A 26,376-nucleotide genomic window follows, 5' to 3' on the forward strand; every position below is an offset into this window, starting at 1 on the left:
ACCAGATGCGCTTTCTTTTGTTTTCTTGCCCTGAACTCTGGAGCTCTGATGATCCTCCAGCCTCAACCTCCCAAGCACTGGGTCTACAGGGGTGTGCAGCTGCACCCAACCATATTTACTTGTGAAATAATGGCAACCATGTAGGTGACTTCACCTCTTCCATAGGCTGTGAACCCCTGGCTCTCATTCTGCCATAGCAGGGCCTGCACACACTGCCCTCCGCCAGAACCCAGCCCACTGCTTTGCTCTGTTTGTTCTAGACCCTTCCCAGCAGGTGCTGGAAAGCCAAAGGGTGAAGGATCTCTCTGCAGAGCTCAGATCAGGTCCATTGCTATAAAATAGCACTAGAATGAAGAGCGACCTCACCTTCTGAACCGGCCCCTTGCTTTGAGACCAGGAGCCCAGGACAGGAAGGCTGCTGGAATGCAATCACACTTATTTTCTTATAATCTGCAGAGAGAGGCTTGTAGATTTAAACATGAATAAAAACATTCTGAAAAGCAACTATTTTGAATTGGTTTTATTTAAATTTTACAGAAACCTGATTGAAGTTAAGTATGTAATCATAAGTCCAATAACAATTTCTACAAAAATGCACATACAAGGCCAGAATTCCTTAAAAGCAACTAATACCATATTTTTGTTTTGCATAAAACATGCATTAATATCAACTGCCATATGTTGGCCAAAATCAGTCTCTACAAGAAGAGACGGTCCAATACAGTCAATAAGAAAACTAGTTGTGAACAACAGGTAAAAAAAGAGGTTCTCTGGTTAATAGAAGAAGGAGCAGTACCTTTCATAAAACAAGCCCTTCAGCACTGGGTGGTTTGTACTATTGTGCTGCACAGTGACACATCACCTCTGAGACTCGGTCCTGAACTGTCATAGGAATAAGGAACTTCTGGTGGTTAAGTCAGACATTCAGGAAGATATAAACCTTCAGAATATGATGATACTTAGTGCAATTTTGCAGAAGGGGTTCAAAACATCCTCAGACTTGAAACACTTGTCTGCAGGCACCTTGAGTTTTTACTGAGCCCTCCTCAATAGGCCACTCAGGGCAAACACCTGCAGTCATAGGACCTTCGGCTCCACACACTGGTCTTCATGAGGATCTGTAGTTAGGAGGCTCAATGCCAAAGAACATGAGTTGTACCATTTCTCTGAGACCTTCATGTCTGTGGGCCTCATTCACCTTTTCCAGGGATTGGTGGTTACTCCTGCATAAAACCACTGGGCACAAAGGGAATACTAACACACAAGTGTGGCCCCAAAGTCTAAGACACCTGCTAAGATACCTCAAAGTGTGTCATCTATTGTCAGGAAAAACTGTTCCTCTGGAGGGGGCAACTGAGGGCTCTATATTTATCAAAAGGTGTTTTCCATATGGACTGAGGGCTATAAAGAAAGTTCTTACCAACTGAAAGGCCTTTCCCTCAAACACAGGGTTTTATACAACATTCTAGAGGAACTTCAAAAGAAGATCCCACAGTCAAGGGAAAGTGGCTGTGGATGTTATGCTTCAATACACAAACTCAGCACTCGTGTAGCCTAGGGCTTGTTTGGAGTCTTCTACAGTCTGTCTCTTCCAAAACAGGGCAGTCACCACCCTGCTCACTGCAAATCAGCCAATATCTTGTCTTCAGCACAGATTCAAGGGGAAAAATAACTTATTAGAGTTCTAATAACATTTTAATAACAGAACAATATCAAAATAGGTCCATTTTAATATATGCTTATGAATATCCCTGATAATATAAGGAAATCCAGAGGACTTTGTAAACCACCAAGATTTCACAGGGGTGATACCCAGTCATTTTCTAGGCAGCAAAAAGGGACCAGTGTACTGGTGACTTTCCCCATGAAGCCCTGTGAGCACTACAGCACTGAAATTCTAATATTTGAGTGCCAGTAGAATAGTGAAGGAAAATTTCACTTTATTAGTAAAATTAGTAACAAAGGTTTGCTTCCTCAACCCTGCCCTCACTTCATCTCCCTGCCTGAGACAGACATCCAAGCCAAAAGTTACCATCAGTCCTGGCAGCTCTGGAGGCTGGGCCCAGAGTAAACAAGTCCCAAGAGCTTTTCGAGCCATGACCCAACCTCAGAAAACAGGGAGGTGGGAGAAAAGGCAGACCACGCTTGAGGAAGCTTTGACCCAAGGCACCACGATCATGGGGTGAGAGACCTAGAGAGGTTCTGCTGACAGCAAGAGAACCTTCCATGCTGCCTGCAGAGGAGGTCCCAGAAGGCAACAACTCTGCAGCCAAGTGCACACAACTCAGGAGTGAAAGAACAAATCATTTAAAAACAAACCAATTGCTTCCTCAAAACCAAATCAAACTTCTTAAAACTTATAAGCAGAAAACCCTGGGTATCCTGGGGCGAGAGAGCTGAAGTCTGTGGAATGAGCTGTATTTAGCTAAGTCATAAAGAAGGCTGCTGCCTGTGAAGTCAGCATAACCCTTGTGGCTACCGTAGTCAAGGAGGAAGGGAGCCTGAGACACAGGAGGCCTCTCCACAGAGGAGGATGGAAAGGGGACCAAGTATGAAGTAGGCCTCATTTATTCCTGGAGCAGTAAGTGGCATTTTCATTGGCCTGAATGAGAAAGCTCTGACTCCACTCTAGCTGCAATAATACTGCATTCCTTCCACTCTTCTTCTCTTTTTTGACTGAAATTCTTCAAAGAACTGCTGAATGTCCTCTCTCTTAACAACCTGTTAATGAAAAGTGAGAATTAAGAAAGAGAACTAAATCACAGAACAGCAATAAAAGGTCATAACATTCACAAACAAGTGAAACATTGATAAGAATTACAAGCCAGGTACAGTGGTGCATGTCTATAATCCCAGCAACTCAGGAGATTGAAGCAGGAGGATCACAAGTTGGAGGCCAGCCTCAGCAACTTGGAAAGAGCCCATCTCAAAATAAAAAATAAAAGGGCTAGGGATGTAGCTAAGGGGTAAAGTTCCCCTGGGTTCAATCCCCAGTACCAAAAGAAGAAAATTGCAGATACTCCTTGATTCATGATGGGGTTACATATGCATAAACCCATTGTAAGTTGAAAGTATCCTAAGATAAAAATGCAATTAACACATTAATGCTAAGTTGAGCCACTGTAAATCAGGGTCTCTACACTGAATGTGTAATTAGCTATACCAGCTACATTTTGCAGAAGAGTTCAACAAGGCCCCCCAGGCTGAGCTACTCGGTCACACAGCAGAATGGTTCAAAGTTTAGCTTCCACCACCTGCCTCAGCTTCCCTGTATAAGATGAGAAACAGCACCTACCTAAGAAGGTCATCTGAAGGTCAAATACACTATGATGCCTATAAAACCAGGCCCGGCAGATAGTAAGTGCTAACAGAGATTAGCTAAAAAGAAGTGGCAGAGCCAGCATCCAAACTAGGACCACAGCATACTCTCACCACCAAAGCTGTCCTTTAGAAATGACCTTCAGGGGCTGGGGTTGTGGCTCAGTGGCAGAGCGCTTGCCTAGCATGTGTGAGGCACTGGGCTTGATTCTCAGCACCACATACAAATAAATGAATAAAGGTTCATCAACATCTAAAAATTAAAAAAAAAAAAAAGAAAAAAGAAAAAAGAAATATCCTTCAGCTCTACAAATCACCCACAGAAAACAAAACTTGAGATCTGTGCTTTCTTTTTACCAATAGTGGAGAATATTTTAACAAAGAAAAAAACAAAACCACACACACCAAAAAAACACTTTTCCCTATCAAGAATCTCAAATTAAAGATGTTTTGCTATATAAACAGAAGAATTATTGGGGTTAAAAAAAGTTCAACAAACTAGAAGCACTACTTTTTGTAAATCCGTTTTATGCAATAAAAATAAAAAATTTATCTCCTCAGTAGGAGATTTAGAGCATTATATAAAGATGCTTATAAAAGAAGCACTAAATAAATAAAAAAGCAAACTGGGACAACCCAGGGGTTCCTGCTCATCCCAAGAGGGAGTCTAGGCCAGATGATATGATGGAAAGCTGTTCTAGGGATCACCATGAGACAAGTTTGTTCATTTATTTTTAATTACATTATTAGTGGGAAAGAAGGATGGTGAGGCAGGAAGAGCAAAGAAAAAAAGAAAATGTGAACAAAAGCAAAAGCAAACAACAGGGGAAAGAGAAAGAGGAAGCAGGAGGGGCGTCAATCATACAAAATGTAAACCTTCTTCTGTTCCCAGGGACAAGTTCGGCTGATCTGACTGAATGGCAATGCTGGCTAACAACTTTCTTGGGGTAGAATATTTATTAGTCCTTTAAATGAAAGACCTTTGTCAGTACTTGGCCACACACCAGTACTTGATACACCAGATTCATAAGAACAAAAGGAAAACTGCTGACCCCTAAGAAATTGAAGGTTTAGAAAGCCAAACAGCCTGAGGTAAGTATAGCTCAAGGCTCTAATGGACTGAGCTAAATGGCTTGGGAAACTATACTTTAATAAATATAATAAATATAATACTTGGAAGTTTCAAAATGAAGGATCTGTGAGTCATAAACATTAAACAGTGGAAAGAAGTATCTCTGGTCTGTATACCATGGCAGGAGACCACAAAGCATCCCATTAGAGGGTGCAGTGTTTGGATTCTAGATGTCCTAAGATGGTCACAGCCAACAGAGTAGAAATGCTAACAAAGAAATACTGGGTCTAACAGTAAATCATTTTACTGCTTTGTCTCAGAAAATCTGTAGTTCTAAGTGTTACTTTTTACAGTCAGATACAAACATTAAATAAAACTCCACCATCATCAGAGAACATCTAGATCATACTAACATCATTTCCTGTGGTTGAAGACAACCATAGCAGTAAAGTAATGACAACCTGAGGCTTTCCCCATTCTTAGGTAAAGATATAGTTAGTAATGTTCAGAAATAATTGAAAAATCACATTTTTCTGTCTTCTGAAGTCATCACATCAGATTTAAAAAACTGAATAAAATGTTTTCAAATGTGAATGGGCAAAGATCACGTATCTCATTGTGATTCAAATCTAATAAAGTGCAGAGGTTACACAAGGGAGGTACAGCCTCCACTGGAGTCATGAACAGTCTTAGTTATAGCAGGAAAGAAGCTGAAGTCACAACAACCAGAGGAGAGACTGTGCAATAGAGAAAACATAAGAGTCCAAGAACTGTTCAGAAGTAAGCAACATTCATTAGACCCATGTCCCTGGCTACAGCAGAGCCACAGCTTAACTGTACAGAAGGACAACCTTCCAGAGAAAATTTAAATATTGTTTTGCATTTGTCTGTAGAAGATAGGTGTCTGTCAGAAATGTATGAATAGTAGAGGACTGTAAAGTATTTGTAAGAAATTTTCTTCTCCAGTGGTAGAGTTCTACTCTAAACTATGGGTCTAGTTTTACTTTTTTGTGCTCAATCATTTTTTCCTCCCACTCCCAAGGACATGTGCTTCAGACAGGATCAGCAGTCAGTATCCCCTGATTCCTCCAGTGGCCTTCTCCTCTGCTACAGCTACTTTCTCCAGACTCTGTGGGACTGTTCCTGCCTCTCATTCCTTCAGCCATTAGGGATTGGTAAGGATTCCAACACATCCCTTGGTATCTCGTCGCCCTTTACTGATTCCCCTTAAAGTCTGCCAACATCCCATAGTTTCTGCATTAAATTTTCAAGTACTCCATTTTTACTCTTCATTTTTTATCATAAAAAGGAAATAAATAGTGTAAAATATACACAAGTTATGATTAAAATTCCTTAAACTCAACATACCGTGCCTTCATCAGCAAATCTCTTCAGGTAATCTTTCAGTTCAGTCTTCAAGTCATTGTATTCTAAACCAAAACCACAAAAACATTTGAAATTTAGATAATTAGAAATTAGATAATTAAAAATTTATTTCCTTTTTAGCTGACCTCTTTTTTTTTAACCTTTATTTTATTTATTTATTTATTTTTTATGTGGTGCTGAGGATCAAACCCAGTGCCTCAGGTGTGCTAGGCAGGCACTCTACTGCTGAGCTATAACCCTAGCCCAAGCTACTTATTTTAAAAGAAAACATTTATTTGTCACTGATGGTTGAGTATGTTAATAGTTTAAACCAAACTTTGAAATCTGCATATAAACTTACTCTGAATTTCATTCACAATATCATCATTCTTTTTTTTTAAAGAGAAAGAGAGAGAGAGAGAGAGAATTTTTTAATATTTTTTAGTTTTCAGCGGACATAACTTCTTTTTGTATGTGGTGCTGAGGATCGAACCCAGCACCATGTGCATGCCAGGTGAGCATGCTACTGCTTGAGCCACATCCCCAGCCCTCAATATCACCATTCTGATATCTGGGATACTTTAACAACCACCACCAAACTCAAAAAACCCATAAACAAAAACAAGAATAAAATAAATATCCACACTACCATAAAGGTCAGTTAAGTTTTTTTTTTTTTTTTTGGGGGGGGGGGTCGGGCACTGGGGATTGAACCCAAGAAGCTTAACCACTGAGCCATATCCCCAGCCCTTTTTATGTTTTTTGTTTTGTTTTGTTTTGTTTCTTTCTTTGAGACAGAGTTTCACTAAGTTGCTTAGGGCCCTGCTAAGTTGCTGATGCTGGCTTTGAACTCATGATCCTCCTGACTCAGTCTTCTGGGCTGCTGGGATTAAAGGTGTACCACTGCTCCTGGCCAGTTAAGAATTTTTTAAAAAGGATTTCCTATTTCTCTGGAATTCTAGTACTTGAAATAACTCTGGACTCATCAAACATTAAATTTTAAAACCCTGGGCTGGGGTTGTGACTCAATGGTAGAGTGCTTGCCTAGCATGCATGAGGCACTGGGTCCAATTCTCAGCACCACGTAAAAACAAATAAATAAATAAAAATTCATCAATAACTAATAAAAATTAAAAAAAATTAAAACCCATTCACCTATTTAATAACAGTTTTTATTACATGCCAAGCACAAGGGCCACAAAAATCTTTTAAATGCAGCCACCATCATTGAAAATTTTTTAGTCTAATAAAGGCAAAAGGAACTAATCAGTTATAAATAAAAGATACAAATAAAAGAAAGAAGTAATCAATGCTATAAAAGGGACCCAAAGGTGGGGCTGGAGTCGTGGCTCAGTGGTAGAGCACTTGCTGAGCATATGTGAGGCACTGGGTTTGATCCCAGCACCACATTAAAAAAATTAAACAAAATAAAGGTATTGTGTCCATCTACAACTAAAAAGATATTTGAAAAAATGGGGGTGGGGACACAAAGATGGTGGCATCCAACTGGAAACTGGCTGGGACAGAAACACGGAAATAAGTTGGGCATGCGAGGAAGAGGCCAGTGGGAGGGAGAGACATAAAAGCCTACAATTAAGGATTCAGAAACATTTTTCCTTCTAGTGGTTTCCTATGAACCTCTGAAGGAACCTCAAGAACTGACAAAAAAGATGACATACTTTGCTTTAAAAAAAAAAAATGACATAATGCTCAATGAAAATTATTTCAATTGGTGGAAAATTTTTCTATTCTATATTCATACATCTACTCTTAATCAAAACAGTACATGTAGTAGTTTCTCAAACATGTAATTACTCTAATATGAAGCTCTGAATCAGTGGTCAGAGCAGTTGAATACTCAGCAATATTAAAATGAAGAAATTATAGTTAAGGCCTACTAAATTTTCTTAGCATTAAGTTAGAAACATAGTGGTTATCCTCTTTACACTTTTTAAAAAAATGTTTCTGTAGTTGTAGATGGATAGGATGCCTTTATTTTATTTCCTTATTTTTGTATTTGGTGCTAAGGATTGAACCCAGTGCCTCACCCATGCTAGATAAGTCTTCTGCCACTGAGCCCCAGCCCCTATATTATTTTTTTAACATCATGAAAAACAAAACAAAACAAAAAAAACAACTTTTGAACTTTATGAATTTTATACATATAAACAGTATTTACCACAAATGAGTTCCACTTGCTGGACTCTGTTCATGCTGTTAAGGGTATCCATTAAAGGGTCCCTCCTATCAGTTGCCTGGTCAATCTTGCCTTTGTTTTCATAGGCCAAAACTGTGTCATATTCATCTGTCAGGAACAGGACATCTAGATCTCCATACATTTTCTTTAAAAAATAAAACCATTCTCCCATTAAAACTGTGTGTCATTTTCAGAAAGTCAATTTCATGAGAATTACTAAAAATGTATTTATTATTTTTAAATTAATGCCTAGAAAAATCTGAAACCCCCCCCTCTCTTTTTGGTACCAGGAATTGAACCCAGGGGTCCTTAAAATTAAGCCACATCCCCAGCCCCATTTTATATTTTACTTAGAGACAGGTCTCACTGAGTGGCATAGGGCCTCGCTAAATTGCTTAGGCTGGCTTTGAATTTACAATCTTCCTGCTTCAGCCTCCTGAGCTGCTGGGATTAAAGGTGTGCACCACTATACCTGGCAAATCTGAGCCTCTTAACACAGAGCTGCTTAAAGGATTTAAACTTTTTGCCTAAATCTTTTTCAGAAATCTGTCTACTTCCCAGGGGATGCTGTATATCATCTACGAAATTTTTATGTAAAAATACCTGATTTATTACAACTTTCAAGCAATTTATGTTTCCAAGCAACTTTATTATATAAAAAAAGATATTAGCTATTTTCCACTAAAATTGAGGTAAGTAAATAAAAAGTACTGCATAATTATTATTTTTCCTACAAGGATTCAGACAAGTATGATTTTATAAATTTACTTAACAGAAAAAAAAACTGAAAGTCTTCTATATTCCTACAATTCCATAAAAACATATTTCAGCACACAAAACATATAAACATTAAATTTAATCAAATACTCACCATACAATCTTGGCAGGTGCACAACTTGCTACGCCAGTTCAAAGGCCAATAGGTGGCAGCATCTCTCTTTATAAACTGCTTAGCTTTAAGCTCCTGAAGTTTGCAGCCAGATTGTGATTCTGAGTTGAGGCTTTGATTCTTAACCACTGTCTAAAATAAAAATTGAGTTTTGAAGTATTTATCATTGTTTTCATAGTTTCTATTTTTGTAGAAGGATTTCTTTAGGCAAAAAAATCCAAAGCTATAGAGCTTACAGAATTAATGTTGTCTAAATTTTATTTTTTTATGGCTTGTACTTCATACATTACCTGGAGATCACATTCAGAAGTAGAGCTGGTACATGGTTCATTTTTCTGCTCTGCCTTAGGATCTTTGACAGCATCCTTTCCAGGTTCTGGAACCTCCTCTTTGAGGGTACTATCTTGGTGATCTCCATTTCCAGGTTTGATAACTTCCTGATCACCTACTCCATCAACATTTAGCATTAAACCATCATCCTCAGCAGATATTTTACTTACTGTGGATTCAATGAAAAAATTAATAAATAAAAACCATATACACCCCACAGACCTATCAGACAATGGAAGTCACTGAATCTGATTTAAAAATATTTTAGAATCTGGAAAAGAAGAACATTCAATCTTAGTCTCTGGTATAGCAAGAAAGGAAACACCAAACTTCTTTAGATTACACTTACCTAATCCAAATAATTTAAGCAATCAATGTGCCAAGAAGAAAAGAATATGCTAAAAAGAGAGATGGAACAATTCAAGAAATGAAGCAGTTGGGGTGGGGGGGCTGGGGCATAGCTCAATGGTACAACACTTGCCTAGCATGTGAGGCACTGGGTTCAATTCTCAGTACCACATATAAATAAAATAAAGGCCCACTGACAATTAAAAAAAAAATCACAAAAAAAAAAAAGAAAGAAAGAAATGAAGGAGTAAGAAGAGATTTAACTGCAAATACAAATAGAAGAAGGGTAGTTTTAGTAAAAACATCAGTTTTTCTCTAATGTGAGGAGGAAATAAAAAGAACAGGTATAAAGCAGAAATACTATGCAGAAGAGAAATGGTGAGGAACTCATGAGGATGATGGCATTTCAATTTAAAAGCAGATGAAGTCATAAAGAAATGGAGAGAGAAGGGGAAAATCAATAAAACCTCATGAATGAGAAATACAGAGAGGGCCCCTGTCTGAGGAAAGTGAGAGAGATATTCGGAAAGGGCATAAAAGAAAGAGGGAGCATGAAGTTTAAGAACTTAGAGGCAAATCAAAAACATAGGATGAGATCTTAGGTGTAGCTATGCTGCTTGTGGATTGATTGGTAAAATAGTCCTCAAAGGTGAGAAGGGCAAGAAATTAAGAGGCTGGAGCAGCAAACACTATGAAGAATTGCCATCTTAAAGAAAAAGGGTGTGGGGATGTGCTTTGGTGATGGAGCACTTTCCTAGCATGCACAAGGCTGTGGGTTTAATCCCCAGCTCCACATAAATAAATAAAGTTCATTATCAATAAGATACTTAATGCCCTAACACCATTCATTGCTGATCTGACTCGATATCTTAGTCTATAACAAAAGTACTAGATAACTGTATTATCATCTGCTTTGGTCTGAATGTTCATCTTTCCAAAATCTGCATGTTAAAACCTAATCTCTAATGCAATATTAAGAGGCAGAAGCAAGGCATGGTGGCACATGCCTGTAATCCCAGTGACTTGGGAGGGTAAAGCAGAAGGATCACTAATTTGAGGCTAGCCTCAGCATCTTATTGCGATTCTGTCCAAAAATTAAAAATAAAAAATTTAAAAAGAGGCAAAGCCTTCATAAGACAATTATGTCAGGAGGTATGGAGTTGGCACCCTTAAAAAGATGCCTAAAATATTCTGGTTTTCCTTCAATCATATAAATCTTTTACTGTGTGCCTTTCCCACTATGTGAGGAAACAAGCACACACCAAACACCAAATCTCTGGCACTTTGATCTTGACTCACCTGTATCCAGAACTGTGAGCAATAAATTTCTATTGCTGATAAGTTACCTAGTCTACTGTATTTGTTATAATATCCCAAATGGACTAAGACATCACCCCTACCCAACCAATAGCATGTCTGACATTTAATGATATATTTTAGTTTCTATTTTTAAAAATCCATTCAAAAATCTGCCTCCTTAATTTTTTCCAATTCTAGTCTCATGCATAGGTGCAACATACCATCTAGGTTCACTTGTTCGTGGTAGTTTCCCAACCAATCTACAAGGATTTTATGAAGAAGAATCATATCTTATACTGTTTTCTGTACTTCAGTGTCCAAAATAGTTATTAAAAATTCTGGACTGAACATACACATTTCACAAGCACAAGTTTGTGTCATACCAATTTCACAAAGACACCTACCTGCCAACTGTGCAGCATAAGCCCACAGGAAAGAACAACGTTTCATACAAGCCTGGCACACCATCTCTTGGAAATCCCCACTCTCAGGGGGAATGGCACCAAGATGCTGCAGATACACAAAACAAAATATTTTCCTTGTGATTGAACTATCTAAAATGATCATCATTTTATAAACAAATATTGCAATAGCACACTCACCATATCTCTGTAAGCTTATTTATAAAAGAGTAATTGTAATGTAAAATAAAACAATTTGAAAGGAAAAGCCTCTAACTTTTTGTGGAGACAATGCCTTTAAAAGGTGAAAATTTTCCTTACCCTTCCATGAAACCAGTCTTCACAGACTACACACTGGATCATCTCATCTGGAACCTAATACAAAAAAAAAGTTTGCTTGTTAGATTATCCTGAATTCTGGGACATGGAAGTAAATCTGGCACACAGTAAATTAAAAATTAAATAATTCTGGGGACTGAGGATGTGGCTCAGTGGTAAAATGCTTGCTTAGCATGCACCAGTCCTGGACTCCATCCTCAGTACTGCAGAGAAAAAAATCTCCACCAACTCTGTGAGACTCCTATCTATGTAATAGTAGCCAGCAGACAAGTAAATTAATTATATATGAACTGATGTTGCAAAGGATTACACTGAGATATGTGAGATATTTTTTGAAAATGTACAAAATTATCAAAGCTCTTTCACATGAACTACTTTAATATAGGATTCTCACTAAACTTTATAAATATGAAGGGCATTCTCCTTTTATATATAAACCTGTGAATTGACCAAAGTAGATTATGAAAACTGGGACTTTCTGCCACAATATGCTATCAAGGAAACTGGAAAGTAAATGTCACAATCTTTGGTAATACAGACAACTTCTCTATTTGAATAAATTAAATGGCTGCATTAGGAAAATTATATACCAAAGGGCAGACTATTTGGAGGATGAGTTTCCTTTTATTCCCAGACTTTCACATTTACTAATTAACTTCCTAATTTTTAGTTACTAAAAATTCTGGACTGAACATACACATTTTTATTCTGTCCTTTTACTGTGGTTTTCTTAAAGAAGGAAAAGCAACTGCATGTCTGCACATACACACACACACATACATAAAATCAACAAAGTAATTTTTTTTTGCCTGCTTATTCATCATCTTGTCTTTTGATTCAACAGTGTTATAAGTAACACTTTACCCCATACCTCAAAATATCTAGTTTTAAGGTTTTAATTTTATTAACTCAAACTCAAAAATAGCTTTAATTTCTTTCTCTATTTTGATTCAATAATTAATATTCTTTTTTTTTTTCCTTTTAAAGATACTGGGGATTGAACTCAGGGGCACTCAACCACAGAGCCACATCCACAGCCCTATTTTGTATTTTATTTAGAGAGAGGGTCTCACTAAGTTGCTTAGCACCTCACTTTTGCTGAGGCTGACTTTGAACTTGTGATCCTCCTATCTTAGCCTCCAGAGCTGCTGGAATTACAGGTGTGTGCCACTGCACCTGGCTTAATATTTTAAGATAATTAAAATGCAAGGAAGGAGGCAGAAAGCCATTTCTCTAACTATAAAAAGCACTCCGTCAAATCAGCCAATACACAAAACAAAAAACACAATCCAATCAAAATATGGACTAAAGTTATGAAAGGACAATTCAAAAGATTATTACAAATGTCCAGTAAAATCATAAAAAGATGCATAACCTCACTCATAATCAGGGAAAGAAAAAACTCTGAAAGACACTATTCTTCCTTCATTAAAATGTCAAAATTTAAAGAACTGGTAATAAAATAGGATCAATTAGAGTACTGGGGAAAAAAATGCTATCATATATCATTGGTGGCTGAACCATTTTACCAGATGTGATCACAATTTTAAATACAAAAATCCTTTGACTAATCAAGTCTATTTCTACATATCCATTCCATATAAATACCTTTAGGAGTATACTCAGATACATTACTGTGTAAGGATGTTCACTGTAGCCTTCTTAGTAATAGTGAAAAATTAGACAACACCATTCTGCTATAGAAGAACAGTTGGGTTAATTAACAGATCAACTAACTTATTTCAAACCATGGGATACACTGCAGCAGTTAAAATGAGGGAAATTTGTGTTGTTTAACATGTCTATGATATACTAAAAAGTTGCAGAAGTTAATATACAGAATTTTCTTTTTTGGGGGCTGGGATTGAACCTAGGCACTCTTTATCACTGAGCTACATCCCTAGCCCACTTAAAAAATTTTTGAGACGAAGTCTTGCTAAGTTGCTTTAGGGCCTCGCTAAGTTGCTGAGGTTGGCACATGTAATTCTTCTGCCTCATCTTCCCAAGTTGCTGGGATTATAGGCATGTGAGGCAGAATTTTCACTTTTGTTAAAAGGAAACTACACATTGAAACACAAACTCATTTGAACACTTTTATGTGTACAGAAAAAGACTTGAACATTTATTTATATATATATATATATTTATTTATTTATATACACACACACACACACACACACATATATACACACACTAAAGTGTTAACAGGTTATGCCTTGGAGGTGAAAAGCACAGGAATATAGTTTGTACACATTTCTTTCCTTTAAGGAAGACAAGAAGTTGAAGATCATTTCCCAGTAAGTGTTGGGGAAGGGGTCAACCAGCAGGAAAGGGAGAAAAGGGAATAAGTTCTGGACTTCAGAGAGTCCCCTCCAATATTTCATAATCATGATATAACAATGAGAATAATATGTGAGAGCAGTACCAGTTACAGGTCCAATCCACATTCATTAAAAACAGGTAATTCAGAATCCCTGAGCATCTTAAAATGCCTCCTACAGGGTTCTAGAGCCCCAGATATGACATGAGGCTAAGGAATTAAGGCTAGAGATGACACAATCCCAGATTTTAATCTCCAATTTTCTTACCTCATCTTCAGGATCAGGATAAGGTCTCTTGCAAATGCAGTATAATCCAAAAAAGTTGTCATTGTACTTATTACAAGAATTTACCTTTGCTTTGTCCTGAAAGATAATATCAATATTAATTTCAGTATACAGTATGACTTAATTTTAAGGATAATTTCATGCATCATAAAATTTATGCATTCGATAAATTTCTGCATTAAATATCTTTCTCCTAGAAGCTAGTCTTTTTTTTTTTTTTTAAAGAGAGAGTGAGAGAGGAGAGAGAGAGAGAGAGCGAGAGAGAGAGAGAATTTTTAATATTTATTTTTTAGTTCTCGGCGGACACAACATCTTTGTTGGTATGTGGTGCTGAGGATCGAACCCGGGCCGCACGCATGCCAGGCGAGCGCGCTACCGCTTGAGCCACATCCCCAGCCCCTAGAAGCTAGTCTTAAACTTTCAAAGTCTGAAGAAAATTCACTCCTACTAGAGATACTATTTCCCAGATCTGGGAAAAAAATAAATTTTTTTATCCTTTCTGTAGCAATTGGGGAAATTGTTTTCAATAAAACGAAGACAAAAGTTATTCACAAATATTAATTATCAACCTGTGTGAACCACCATTGGCCTAGAATTTCAGTGCACTTCTTTAAGCACAGTTGTGAATAGCCAATAGCTAACTGAGAGGCAAAGAGGACTGGGGTTGTGGCTTAGTAGTAGAGCGTTTGCCTGGCATGTATGTGGCCCTGGCTTGAATTCTCAGAATCACAGCTAAATAAACAAAATCAAAAATGCACTGGACACTAAAAATATTAAGAGGCAAAGAAATTGCCTAGAACTAACCTACAAAGGAATGTGAAAAACATGACAGTTTGGGCAATTATGATGGAATAAGTCACATTCCTTACATTTTATTTACCTCTGTTATTTCATTAAAAGTTATGATATTAGTATAGTATTTATTAGCCAAAGTTCAGTGAAAAGTGCTATGTGGATCTAGCCCCCATTATTACCATTTGATTTATTCAGTTTAAAAGTTATATTCTTTGCTTCAAAAGCCTCAGAGAATAAGCATAACCAACAAAACAAACATGCAGAATTAACATTGTTAAAATGCTCATACCACCAAAAGCAAAATACAAATTCAATGCAATCCTCATAAAAATACTAATGACATTCTTCACAGAACTAGAAAATATGGAAGAATAAAAGACCCAGAATAGCCAAAGCAATCTTAAGGCAAAAAAAATGTCAGGCATCACAATACCCGACTTCAAATTATTCTACAGAGCAATAGCAATTGTTGTTGTAACAGCAACAACAATAGCATAGAAACAGACACACAGCCAATGGTACAGAAGAGAATACACAGGGCAAACCCACACATCTACAGTCATCTGATCCTTGACAAAGGTGCCAAAAACACACAATGGAGAAAAGACAGCCTTTTAAACAATTGAGGCTGGGAAAACTGATTATCCATATGTAGAAGAATGAAAATAGACACTTATGTCTTAACCTGCATAAAAATCAACACAAAATGGATGAAAGACCTAGGAATTAGACCAGAAACTATGCAACTCCTAGAAGAAAACATAAGGTCAACACTCCAGCTTTTAGTCACAGGCAATGACTTTCTCAAAAGGACCCCTAAAGCTCTGGAAATAAGGCCAAGAGTTAATAAATGGGACAGCATTAAATTAAAAAAGCTTGGGGCTGGGGATGTGGCTCACGCGGTAGCGCGCTCGCCTGGCATGCGTGCGGCCCAGGTTCGATCCTCAGCACCACATACAAACAAAGCTGTTGTGTCCGCCAAAGACTAAAAAATAAATATTAAAAAAATAATAATAATAATAAAATAAATTTAAAAAACTTCTGTACAGCAAAGGAGATAATCAGAAATGTGAAAACTCACAGGAGAAAAATCTTTGCCAGGTACTCTTCTGACAGAGGATTAATATCTAGAATATATAAAGAGCTAAAGAAACTTTACACCAAAAAAAAAAAAAAAATCAAATAACCCAATTAATAAATTGTCAAATAAACAGACACTTCTCAAAAAAAAAAAAAGAAAGAAAGCAATACAAATGGCTAACAATATATGAAAAAATGTTCAACATTATTAGCAATTAGGGAAATGCAAATCAAAACTACATTGAGATTTCATCCCATACCAGTCAAAATGGCAGTCATCAAGAATAATAAATGCAATAATAAATGCTGGAGAGGATGTAGAAGAAAAGGAACACTTTTACACTGTTGGTGGAACTATAAATTAGTACAACCAATATGCAAATCAGTATAAGGATGCCTCAAAAGAGTAGGCATGGCATGACCATATGACCCAGCTATACCATGTGTCAGTATTTTTGTACTGGGGATTAAACTCAGGGGCACTCAACTAGTGAGCCACATCCTCAACCCTATTTTTTATTTTATTTAGAGATAGGGTATTGCTGAGTTGCTTAGTGCCTCTCTTTTTTGCCAAGGCTGCCTCTGAACTTGCAATCCTCCTGCTTCAGCCTCCCAAACCACCAGGATTACAGACATGCACTACCTCAACTGGCTCACTTCTCAGTATTTACTCTGAGGAATTGAAGCCATCTTACTACAGTGATATACACATACGATATAGCACAATTCACAACGGCCAAACTATGGAACCAGACTAGGTGACCACCAATGGATGAACAGATAAAGAAACTGTGGTACACATACACAATGGAGTTTTACTCAGCCATAAATAAAAATGAAATTATGTCATTTGCAGGAAAATGGATGGAACTACAGACTACCATGTTAAACGTGTAAGTCAAACTCAGGTTAAAGGGGTATGTTTTCTTTCACATGCATAAGCTAGAGGGAAAACAAAAGGTGGGGGTGGATCTCCTAAAAATTAAAGGGAGATTAAAAACAAAAAGGGACCAAAGGGTGGAAGACAGGGAAAGAGGGGAGAAATGCAGGGCAATGATATTGTCCATATTATATTGTTATATTGTGTGCATGTCCAAATATGTAACAACAAATCCCACCAATATGTACAACTATAATGCACCAATAAAAAATGTGGAAAATAAATAAACCTGAGTCACTATAAAAAATTTCCCTTAGGCTAGGGATATAGCTCAGCTGGTAGAGTGCTTGCTTTGCATGAACAAGGCCTTGGGTTCAATTTCCAACAACACACACACACACACACACACACACACAAATTTCCCTACAGAATGTTTTATCAATTGTAGTCTATGTTATAGTCTCTGAACAGGCTATTTTTTCCAACAAAATAAGAAATGAAATACACATTTGATTTTTACCCACTCTGGTAAATATTGACTTCAGTTCCTTTAAATGCATTTGTAGTTAAGTTGCTTACTTACAGGAAATAATTTGCATTCCAAATTTTTAAACTTGCTGTTTCCACAATCGCAACGAAAATTTCTGGAACAAAGGAGGAAAAGCAAATTTTATTTTTCTTGTAAGACTAATGAAGTATTCCTTAAACTCAAATTGTAGCCTTTTGACTCATTTCAACCCTTTAAACTCATTTCTAGGATCTAAAAAATGGCTTGATTGCTGTCCATGTATCTGATTTGGAAATTCCCCAAGCATATAACAATAAAAAGTTTTATAATTCTAAAATTACTATGTATAAAGACAACTGGGTATAGTCCCAGTTACTAGGAAGGCTGAGGCAGGACTGAGAGAGACAAGGAGTTTGGGACCATCCCTGGAAATACAGCAATATCTCATCTCAAAACAAAATAAAAAAGGTAAATATTTATGTGGGGCGCGCACGCGCATACACACACACACACACACACACACACACAAAATAATGTCAGAAAAGGATGAGTAATTTGATTTCGTATCATAATTATATTTTAAAGGTCCTATGGAAAAACCATTCTCTTCCACTTATGTAAAACAATTACATTAAATTTCAACAGTGAAGAATTACTTTGAATGCAAAAGCAAAGTTAAGAAAAACTATCTGGTAAATAATCTCTAAATACTCAGAAAACTTTCAGCATTCTGTTTACCTTTTTGTGTACAGCTCAAATAGTTTATGACTACCATGACATTCATAACTGCAAGCTAGACAAATTCCTGCTGGTTCTTCTCCCTCTGGGGTACAGGTACTACAGGCATAGAGCGCCTGTCTCTTTACTGAGCCCTAGAAGACAGCCCAAAACAGAAGAGAATAAGTTAATGAAATAGCACAGTTCATTAATACTAAGATCTCAGAAATAATTAAAATCGGAATGTTTGTGGTCAAGATCTTCCTGTAAAAAACACTGAGACTACTTAAAATTTTTATACAACAGGGTTCCAAAATGCTGCCGCATTTCATATATGCTAATTTTGTTTTCATACAATTTTATCTTCAAGAGATAAGAAGCTGAAATTTTCCAATCAGCTGTGAATAAATTGGTCTGCTTAATCAGTTTAACATATGAAGATGCAGGTAAAGGTGTGCAGGTCTATGTATGCAATATCACACTTTAATTTGGGGGAAATGTGTGAAATTCCATCAAAGAGAAAAGAATCCCTTTGATGCATGCTGAAGTATTTAGAAGCGCCGTGTCACAACATGTGCAGCTGATTTTCATGTGCAGCTGATTTTCAAGTGACTCAAAAAAAAGCATATTATATATATAAAGGAGTAATGTTTTGAACAACCAACAATAAAAATTAAAATATATATATGAGAAAGATAAACATGGTAAAATGTTAAAAAGTGAATACATGTAAAAGGCATGCAGGTGTTCACAGTACTATTCTTTTATCTATAACTTAAAAAATGTTCCAACACAAAAAACTGAAGGAAAAACGGCAAAACTGGAAATCTTGCTAAGGGTTACCCTCCTCTAAGAAGAAGGGAGACATACAAGCAGGCTCTGGGATGCCAGTAATATTCTATTTCTTGCTCTGGGTGGTGGGTGGGTACATGCATGTGTTGACTTTTTTCAAAACCTATACCTATGATTCATGCAAATATCCATGTTTAACTACAATAAGAAAATTTTATGGATGTCCATTTGATAAAACTGACTACATTTCAAAAATAGCTTATATATAGATTGTGGACCTTTTTTTTAAAAAAAAAAAAACAAGGAAAAAGTTGTTTTATTAGTGACCAAAGATTTTATATACCAGCCAACATCTGGGACTATCTCTGCATACCAGGTGTATTCAACAATCTAGCCATTTACAGTGTAAACTCAACTTGGCCAATGCTGACAACTGTCAAATTATGACTTCAGTCTATATTACAAAATAACTGCAAGTCTCTCCCCTCATTCCCCCATGTTCCCCTAAACCCAGGCCTAAATAATCCTTCTCCTACCAATTTTTAATCCTTGTTCGTTTTCTTCCTACTCATCCTTCTTCGTTTTTTGTACCTAAAAATACAGGATGAGTCACAAAAACACTACATCACACCCCCTCAAACTCTTGTACACAACATCTTCCAAATGTTTCTCTCCTCCCCTCCCTCCCCTCCCTTGTTAGGGCCACCTGCTCTTCTGGTTCCGGTCTATTTCCAGTGGGAGGAAAGTGAGACTGCAGACAGGGAATAGGGTGCTTGCTTTGTTTCTCGAAAAAAGAAAAAAAGGAAAGGAAGAAAGAAAAGAAAGTACTAGCAAGCTCTTAAACTATCGCAGTGCAATCAATGAGCCCATCCCACACAGGGAGATTTTCAAATGCAGGATTCGCGCTCTCTACTTTGATCCTACCCTTCGACCCCTAATAAGCCACCACTCTACGGATGGGAAAAAGCAGGAGAAAGATGTGTGGATTTGAGAGGTCGTGCGTACGGTTTCGTGAAGAGCAAGTACCAAGGCCAGCAAGGAGGGACTGGAGAGGAAGGACAGAGCAGCCGCTCGAGCGCCGAAGCCGGACGGGGAAGACAGGGAGGAGGAAGGCCCTGCTGAGGAAAGGGGCCCAGGGAAGGCTGAGGATAAAAGGCCAGCCTGGGCTGTAAAGCTCAAGAAGAATGGCGGCCCGGACCAGAGCAGAGGGGTCGACCGCGGCAAGGGCGGGGGGGGGGGGAGAGAAAACGCCGCCGGAGAGAGAAGGTTCAGCCGGAGCCGCGGGAGAAGATGAGGCCCGGGCTGAGAGCCCACCTGCGAGTAGGAGCACTTCTCGGAGTCGCTGCCGCCCAGGACGGCGCACGCCTCGTTCTCCAGCTCCTCGTCCTCCTCAAGTACGTCGACCAGCGACACCACAGGCTCCAGCTCCGACTGCCGTCCAGCGTTCCCCTCAGCACCAGCCATCCTCAACTGTCACCCGGGCTCCCAGCTCGGCCCTGGCGGAGGCGGGAAAAGCGGCCGCGAGGGGCGTAGCGGAGGAGGCGGGGCCTGAATGTCAGGAACCAATCCCAAAGAAGGAAGGTGAAGGAAATGGGAGGAGCAGTTTCCCACAAACGGAAGTCATTCCTCTAGCGGCTCCCGCCCGCGCGGGCCGCGGGCTGGTTTCCGCTTCCGGGCGGCGCTTTTCTGTGGCGCGTTCTTAAAGCTCAGCGGTCGCCATGGAGCTTTCAGGAGAGTACGTTGGCCCCGACGGGGAGCAGCAGCGACTGCGGGTACTCTGTGACGGGACCGGGGACGCCGACTCTCTTCAGAACCTGTTGTCGGGTGTGACCCAGATGAAGGAGCTGGTATCCGACTTCTTTGATCCCTTGGTACAGCAGGAAGCGCAGGGCCGCTTGGCCCCAGACGAGACGTTGGACGGTGAGCTCTGAGAAGGTGCTGGAGCCTCAGGAGGGCGGGGCGGGGACCCGGGAACGTCGGCTGGGGCCGCCCTGTGAGTGGCGGAGTTGTGGAAAGTGAGTCTGGGCGGGCGGGAAGTTACTTCTGAAAGTGTGGGCACTCGCTGCCTTCTGTGTCCAAGCCGTTACTGCCCCAGCGTTTCCCCGACTGTTCATTTATATCGCAAAAACCGTGCTGAACGCCCACTGCTCTGTGCCCAGCAGGGTGGGTCTGGGCTGAGGTCCGGAAAGAAGGAGGTGAATACGACTCAGTTCCTGCCCTTGGGAATCTGTGGGATGAGGCAGGCTGACACGGTCGTGAACGAGTGAAAAATTGTGACTCTGGGACCCTCTAACTCCTGCAAGCCGAGAGACCCAAGCAAGGCGTCCCTAGAGTGGCCACGACTTATGAGCTGGGTGTTGGAGACAATGGAGTTTGCCAGGTGTGAAATTACAGACGTGTCTGAAAGAGTGCAATTTATTACAGTAGGAGCAGGTTCCGACGAGTGGGGCCGATTTCAGTTTAACCAGTCTTCAACCTCAGAAACTCCTTTCCCATATACCAGTTTCATAGGTGATATTTTGAAAGCAGAACCATGAACTTTTAACTGTGTTCATTTAAAAGAAATCTTAAATGAGAATACAGAAGATCATTCCATTTTTGACTGCCTTGAGTTATAAAAGACAAACAAAATACCTAAGAACTAGATATTTACTCTTCTCATAGAAGAAATTGAACTGTACTTTTCCTTTCCATTTTGTTTCCATTTTGATGATGTGGATGCTGGCTGTTAAAAAGAGCAATAAAAAGTGTCTAGGATGTGAAGAAATTGAAGAACTTGTACATTGTTGGTGGAACTATAAAATGATGTTTCCACCTACAACAGTTTGGCAGTTCCTCAAAAACTAAAAAGTTAACATGTGAACCAGTAGTGTCACTGTTAGTCCTCCCAAGAGAACTGGAAACATGTTTAAACAAAAACTCAGAATCTTAGCAGCATTATTTATAGTAGCTAAAAAATGAAAACAACACAGATGTCCCTGAATCCATTAGTGCAGAAGCAAAATGTGGTTATTTGGCATTTAAAAAAAATAGTATTGATACATGCTACAACAGGAATGAATCTTGAAAACAATAAATCAAAATCAGACACAAAAGGCCACATATTGTATGATTCCATTTATAGGAAATGTCCAAAGTAGGAAAATCCATAGAGAAAGTGGATTAGTAGTTGCATGGGTTGAGTGGAATGAAAAGTGACTGCTAATGAATATAGAGTTCCTTTTGGAGATGATAACAATATTCCAGAATTATAGATGTTAATTTAAAGTGAATGTACTGGAAACCACAGAATCATACACTTTAAAAAAGAGCCAGCTGGGTGTGGTAGTTCAGGCCTGTAATACCAGTGGCTCCAGAGGCTGAGGCAGGAGGTCAAAGCCAGCCTCAGCAATTTAGCAAGGCCCTAAACTCAGTGAGACCCTGATTCTAAATTGAAAAATACAAAAAGGGCTGGGGATGTGGCTCAGTGGATAAGTGCCCTGGGTTCAATCTCCAGTATCAAAAAGAAAGTGCATTTTTATGTTGAAGAAATTATATCTCCAAAAAAGAAAGTGATCCAAAAGAGAGGATTTTTTTGTTTGTTTGTTTAAGAGACAGAGAGAGAATTTTTAACATTTATTATTTTTTTTTAGTTTTTGGCGGACCCAACATCTTTGTTTATATGTGGTGCTGAGGATAGAACTCGGGCCGCACGCATGCCAAGGGAGCGCACTACCGCTTGAGCCACATCCCCAGCCCCAAAAGAGAGGTTTTAAATATTAAAATCCGCTGAAGTCTTTTAAAAAATCTAAAATAAGTGTGGTTTTAATAATCCCTAAAGTGAAATGGTCTCATTTTGACCATTTAACTTCTATATTTCTTTCAACCCACTGAACATGTCATACAACAAATATTTATTTTAAAAGGTGATGGTGAAGATGATGCAGAAGATGAAAATAACATTGATAAAAGAACTAACTCAGATGGACCATCTGCAAAACGGCCAAAACTGCCTTCTTAGCTATAACTTATGAAATTTTAAAGACTGCTGCTACATCGTAGTTATGATACACTGATATTAAGGAAGACTTATGCTCCATTTTGGGAAAGCATTTAATTTGTTCCCCTGTGACAAGTTTGTCAGAGAGAAAACTTGCTTCTGTTTCTAGCAGAGAAAGATATAATAAATGTTTGGGAATGAAGTCTGTTTTCTTGGGTGAGAAATTCCAAGCCATAGAAAATAAATAGAATACTTAAGAATGTATAAATTCCTCCAACATGGCAACTGAATTTTTCATCATTGTTTTGTTCTTAAAATAGCCATTGAGTTTAAATTGTGTGATGTCTACACCTTTGAAAGAAGGACATTGAGAGTAGTACTAAGGAAATGTTGAATTCCCTATCTATATAGCCCTTATATAGACAGCCAGAGATGATCCCACTCAGGGTGAATTAATCATATGACTTTTCTGGAAGCTCGAGATACAAGATGGGGGATGTTTTTGTGCTATAATATGGTATATGTACAAATACAAATATAAGACCTAAGTAAACCAGTTTTGTTGACTAACTTAGCTATTTCCTCTCCACTTGTAGCCATACTTTGGCTTTACTTAACAAAGAAATGTTGAAACTTTAAAATATATATATTCCTAAAATATATGTGTGTGTGTGTGTTTCTGCTTATCAGTGGAATAAAGGCATTTTTAATTTACTGTCCATTTTTCCTGATTACTTTAGATAGCTAAAATGCAAAGAAATCAAGTAGCACGTACCTAATGAAATACAAATAGTCATAGAATTTTAGAATTGGAAATAACCTTACAAATAATATGACTTATTTTAGAGGTAAACTGAACTCTCAAAATAGTTATTTGCCTCTGTTTACAGAGCTAACCAGTGGCAGAGCTGGGTTGCATTTGGTTAGATTTTTGTTTTAAGATGATAAAATATTAAATTATTAATCATATTTCATGAATCACTTTTATTATCAATTTAAATGATATTATCATTGTACTTTCCCAGTTGCATATTCTGAAAGCTATAGCCTAACAGTACATGCTATTAAAAACACTCAATTTTTATACACTTCATATCATTAAAATATTTTACTTGGAACATTAGCCTTCCACTAAGTACTCTTAATGTAATCAAAACAGTGCCACTAGAAAAGGTTATAAATGGTCAGAAATTATCTTATTTAATTTATGATAATATTTCTAATATTCAACTGATTTATTATAATACTACATCTTAATACTACCATTTATGGTCCCTAAAGAAAAAACATATAGTTGATATTATATGGTTAAACTAATAGCTGAACTTTGTTTCCTCCTTCATTTAGTGTTTATGAAGAAACTTCAAAACAGCATTTGTGCTGTGGTCCAGTGTTTTAAAGTTCTTGGTTATAGTTTTGATCTTTTAATTAGTTGTAATACTGATTCTAATTCTAATACTTTTTTCTTCATAAGTGAGCCATGTGTTTGACCAAAAGGATGTTTAAAGGACTAGTGTAGAGGAAATGCCCTGTCTAATTTTCTAATCTGTCGCCTTCTAATGGTACAAACATTAACCAGGGGCAAGCAGAACAACTCCAATTTTACTTTTGTACAAGAAAATAGTCCTTCCTAAATATACTTGACACTATATGTAGATAATTTTCTAAATATCGAGTGTTTGCAAAAGGTCTTTTCTAAAAGCAAGGCTTAAGCAATATTTATTTTAAGGAATAGAATTCTGTAGCCAGGAACCTTCATTCTTTTATAATAGGTTGTGGTTGCTTGGCTATAGATAGCATTATAACATTAATTATACCCCCCCCTTTTTTTTAATTATCTGGGAAGAAAAATTTATTTGGGGGGAAAAAGTATGGAAGTAAATTAATGCATCCCCTCCCTCCGGGGCTATGACTTTTGTTTTGCTTTTCTCATCCATCAGGTTTCAGTTTTTAGTTTAATTTCCTCCAGAGGATCGTTTTTTACTTTTCCTTGGGAAGGACTATTTATCTATCCATACTGGGTATTGAATCCAGTGCCTCTTTCAGGGGCCTTTTTATTTTGAGACAGGGTTTTTGCTTAGTTACCCAGGCTGGCCTTGAACTGCTCAGATTACAGCTGTGTACCACCACACCCAGCTAAGGGCCTGTACTTGAAAAGGAAATATAGTTTGTTTTCATTTAGAGGTGTGATTCTGTTTGTTATATAGTACTTTTATCTAGTCCCTATTTAGCCTATTAGTGGTGTTCATTTTGATGTTCATAAATGCATATAACATAGCTCTGTTTTAATCCTCAGTTCTTCCTGTTTACCTTCCCTCTTCTCCCCCAGTCCTCTTCCTCTATTGGTCTTCCTTCTATTTATTTTTTTAAATGGGCCCATTAGCTGGGTGTGGTGGCGCACACCACAACCAGCAGCTTGGGAGGCTGAGGCTGGAGGGTCACAAGTTCAAAGCTAGTCTCAACAACTTTGCAAGTCCCTAAGCAACTTAGTGTGACCCTGAGTCAAAGTAAAATAAAAGAGCTAGGGATGTGACTCAGTGGTTAAACAGCCCTGGGCTCCGTCCCTAGTACCCCCCCCCAAAAAAAAGATACATTGCACATAACATAATTTAGTAAGCTTCATTCTCCTCCCCTTTCATTGCTTGCTTTTATTCTATTGATCTTTATTATTCCTTAAATATAATATGTTGCAATAAGGTTTATAAAAGACATCTTGAAAACCTGACCTTTTTTGTATCAGGACTGGTGATACTTAAAGTGTTTTGGGAAATTAATTGCAGTATGATCGTTATATGGTAATTTTTTCTTGGATATTTATATATTAGAGTAGAATGTAAAATTCTCTATTGGAGAAATTGGGGGATGTTTATAATAAAACTTTTTTTTTTTTGACAGTGCTGGGGATTGAATCCAGGGGTGCTCTACCATTGAGTCCCAAGGATTTATAGGCGTGGCCACTGTACCTGGCAAAAACTCAGTTTTATTTTAACAAATGAGAAAAGAAACAAATTGGTTAATTTTTTGTGGAGAACTTGGTTTTTTTCCCCTCACTCCTTAGAACATAAGAAGTTTCAGGCCAGTAAGTGGGGAGGCTGTGAGACAGGAGGATCACAAGTTCAAGGCCAGCCTGGGCTAGTTAGTGGAGACCTTGTCCCAATTTAAAAAAAAAGGGCTGGGAATGTAGCACAGTGGTAGAAAGCCCCCTAGTTCAATCCCTAGTACTACAGAAAAAAAAAATTTCAGATAAATATTAAGATTTTTTTTTGTATAAAAAAGTCCATAAAAATAATAATAGAATAATAGCTTTTATAGTTTTAGAATGAGGAAGAATTTCCTAAGATTTTAAAAATCCAGAAACCATAAAAGTAAATAATAAAATTCCTCCTAAACATTCTTTTAATAAGGTGAGAATATAAAGAGGGGTAAAGTATATCTCTTATGTACCTGTCAGGAAAGCACAG

General features: G+C 37.9%; 2 protein-coding genes across 2 annotated transcripts; one reads left to right on the forward strand and one right to left on the reverse strand.

Moving 5' to 3' along the window:
* Window positions 1–519: 519 nt before the first annotated feature.
* On the reverse strand, window positions 520–20,471 carry Ubr7 (ubiquitin protein ligase E3 component n-recognin 7). Its single transcript, XM_026394221.2, has 11 exons — window positions 20,251–20,471; window positions 18,166–18,299; window positions 17,503–17,563; window positions 14,147–14,242; window positions 11,541–11,594; window positions 11,223–11,328; window positions 9,132–9,340; window positions 8,824–8,973; window positions 7,935–8,097; window positions 5,759–5,820; window positions 520–2,721 (listed from the first exon to the last, which is right to left on the reverse strand). Exons 1-11 carry the CDS (start codon window positions 20,398–20,400, stop codon window positions 2,629–2,631), a joined length of 1,278 nt encoding a protein of 425 aa, XP_026250006.1. The 5' UTR covers window positions 20,401–20,471; the 3' UTR covers window positions 520–2,628.
* Window positions 20,472–20,571: 100 nt separating this feature from the next.
* On the forward strand, window positions 20,572–23,610 carry Gon7 (GON7 subunit of KEOPS complex). The gene is made up of 2 exons (XM_026394222.2): window positions 20,572–20,856; window positions 22,842–23,610. The coding sequence occupies exons 1-2, from the start codon at window positions 20,655–20,657 to the stop codon at window positions 22,934–22,936; spliced, it is 297 nt and encodes a 98-aa protein (XP_026250007.1). The 5' UTR covers window positions 20,572–20,654; the 3' UTR covers window positions 22,937–23,610.
* Window positions 23,611–26,376: the final 2,766 nt, after the last annotated feature.

Source organism: Urocitellus parryii, chromosome 6 (assembly GCF_045843805.1).
Source record: "Urocitellus parryii isolate mUroPar1 chromosome 6, mUroPar1.hap1, whole genome shotgun sequence".
NCBI classification, from domain to species: Eukaryota; Metazoa; Chordata; class Mammalia; order Rodentia; family Sciuridae; genus Urocitellus; species Urocitellus parryii.

What these genes read in the sequence shown, in the direction of transcription:
- Ubr7 (XM_026394221.2), bottom strand. Translation starts at nt 20,400, where the DNA reads ATGGCTGGTGCTGAGGGGAACGCTGGACGGCAGTCGGAGCTGGAGCCT. An exon ending in AGAAGTGCTCCTACTCGCAG is followed by an intron (nt 18,300 to 20,250) that starts GTGGGCTCTCAG and finishes GCTGTCTTCTAG; the next exon opens with GGCTCAGTAAAGAGACAGGC. An exon ending in CTTCTGAATGTGATCTCCAG is followed by an intron (nt 8,974 to 9,131) that starts GTAATGTATGAA and finishes TTTTTATTTTAG; the next exon opens with ACAGTGGTTAAGAATCAAAG.
- Gon7 (XM_026394222.2), top strand. Translation starts at nt 20,655, where the DNA reads ATGGAGCTTTCAGGAGAGTACGTTGGCCCCGACGGGGAGCAGCAGCGA. An exon ending in CCCAGACGAGACGTTGGACG is followed by an intron (nt 20,857 to 22,841) that starts GTGAGCTCTGAG and finishes TTATTTTAAAAG; the next exon opens with GTGATGGTGAAGATGATGCA.